Source organism: Limulus polyphemus, unplaced genomic scaffold (assembly GCF_000517525.1).
Source record: "Limulus polyphemus unplaced genomic scaffold, Limulus_polyphemus-2.1.2 Scaffold7117, whole genome shotgun sequence".
Lineage (NCBI taxonomy): Eukaryota > Metazoa > Arthropoda > Merostomata > Xiphosura > Limulidae > Limulus > Limulus polyphemus.
In genome coordinates this window covers 24,961-26,671 of record NW_013672727.1, presented here as the reverse complement: position 1 = coordinate 26,671, position 1,711 = coordinate 24,961, and the positions used below count along the sequence as shown (strand labels likewise).

The 1,711-nt window shown below is 31.2% G+C and overlaps 1 protein-coding gene across 1 annotated transcript in view; it reads left to right on the top strand.

The window, feature by feature from the left end:
- LOC106474359 (calcium-transporting ATPase sarcoplasmic/endoplasmic reticulum type-like) overlaps positions 1-1,711 on the top strand; it is a 36,382-nt gene that overhangs the window by 15,399 nt on the left and 19,272 nt on the right. Inside the window, exon 4 of the mRNA XM_022402668.1 lies at positions 926-1,042. Coding sequence (XP_022258376.1) covers positions 926-1,042 — 117 coding nt within the window. The remainder of the gene's footprint in view (positions 1-925; positions 1,043-1,711) is intronic.

The window sequence follows — 1,711 nt, the reverse complement described above, 5'->3', positions numbered from 1 at the left end:
ACATATCTTCTAATATACATAGAGTGAATATATTAGTTTTACACATTACAGAACCAGTTTTAGTTACCACATGTCTTCTAATATACATAGTGAATATATTAGTTTTACAAATTACAGAACCAGTTTTAGTTACCACATGTCTTCTAATATACATAGTGAATATATTAGTTTTACACATTACAGAACCAGTTTTAGTTACCACATGTCTTCTAATATACATAGAGTGAATATATTAGCTTTTTTTTTCACATTTATGGATTGCTTTGATTATAAAATATCTTGTTTATGTGCAGTAGGTTTTGTTGACTCCTTTGTTTGATTCAGGTAAAATGTCAGTGAACTAATAGTTAATACCAACAATCTGATGCTTATGTAGATATATTGAGGGAAACTTTAATTTGTTTGTATATTAAATTTTCCATTTCATGTTGATGCTCGAAGGTCTCTCATTTGTAAGGTGAACCTGTGATCAAACCAGTGCTTGACGTGGAGGTACCCTCACGCATAAAATGGTGATAGCATTTTTTATTGTTTGGAATTGTTAATCAAGATGCACAAAAAGTGGGAGTACGTGTACCCCTCGCGTTACTCTCCACTTCAAGCACTGGCTCAAACATACTAATGCCATATTGACTCACGAACATTTTCTTGTTTGTTAGATGAATCTGAACATTTTCTTGTTTGTTAGGTGAATCTGTACCTGTGATAAAACACACAGATGCCATATTGACTCACGAACATTTTCTTGTTTGTTAGGTGAATCTGTATCTGTGATAAAACACACCGATGCCATATTGACTCACGAACATTTTCTTGTTGGTCAGGTGAATCTGTACTTGTGATAAAACACACAGATGCTATATTGACTCACATTTTCTTGTTTGTTAAATGAATCTGTACCTGTGATAAAACACACCGATGCCATATTGACTCACGAACATTTTCTTGTTTGTTAGGTGAATCTGTATCTGTGATCAAACATACCGATGCTATTCCAGATGTAAGGGCTGTTAATCAGGACAAAAAAAATATTATATTTTCGGTAGGTATAAAGCAAGTAGTTTGATTGTTTTAAACTCTTCTATTTAACATTATTTTACTTCTACTGCCACCTATTATTTGAAGAATGAAGTTCTTGTATTGATATAATAATCTGATTTCCAGAACAATAGATAATCCTACAGTTAATCGTTGTTATCGTTCTGTTAAGCACAACATAGTAAAGGAATGTTAATTTTATTGTTCTTGTCCAACTTAAATGAAGCTATATGTCCAGTTGCTATGTCTTGTCACTTAGAATTTTGAGCACACCTTGACATACATCTGTTTTGCTTTTATAAACTTTACAAAAAATTTATTAATTATTTAAGAAATAGACTAATATACCATTATTGAATTTTGTGTTCGATAAAAGAAATTAATGCTTTTATTTTAATATCTATTTCTGTCTGTAGGAGCTATAAAACTAAAGAGATTATTTATTGTTCACTATTAGTGTAATCTTCACTGTTGACCAGTGTACTAATTATTGTTCATTATTAGTGTACTCTTCACTGTTGACCAGTGTACTAATTATTGTTCATTATTAGTGTAATCTTCACTGTTGACCAGTGTACTATTTATTGTTCATTATTAGTGTACTCTTCACTGTTGACCAGTGTACTATTTATTGTTCATTATTAGTGTACTCTTCACTGTTGACCAGTGTACT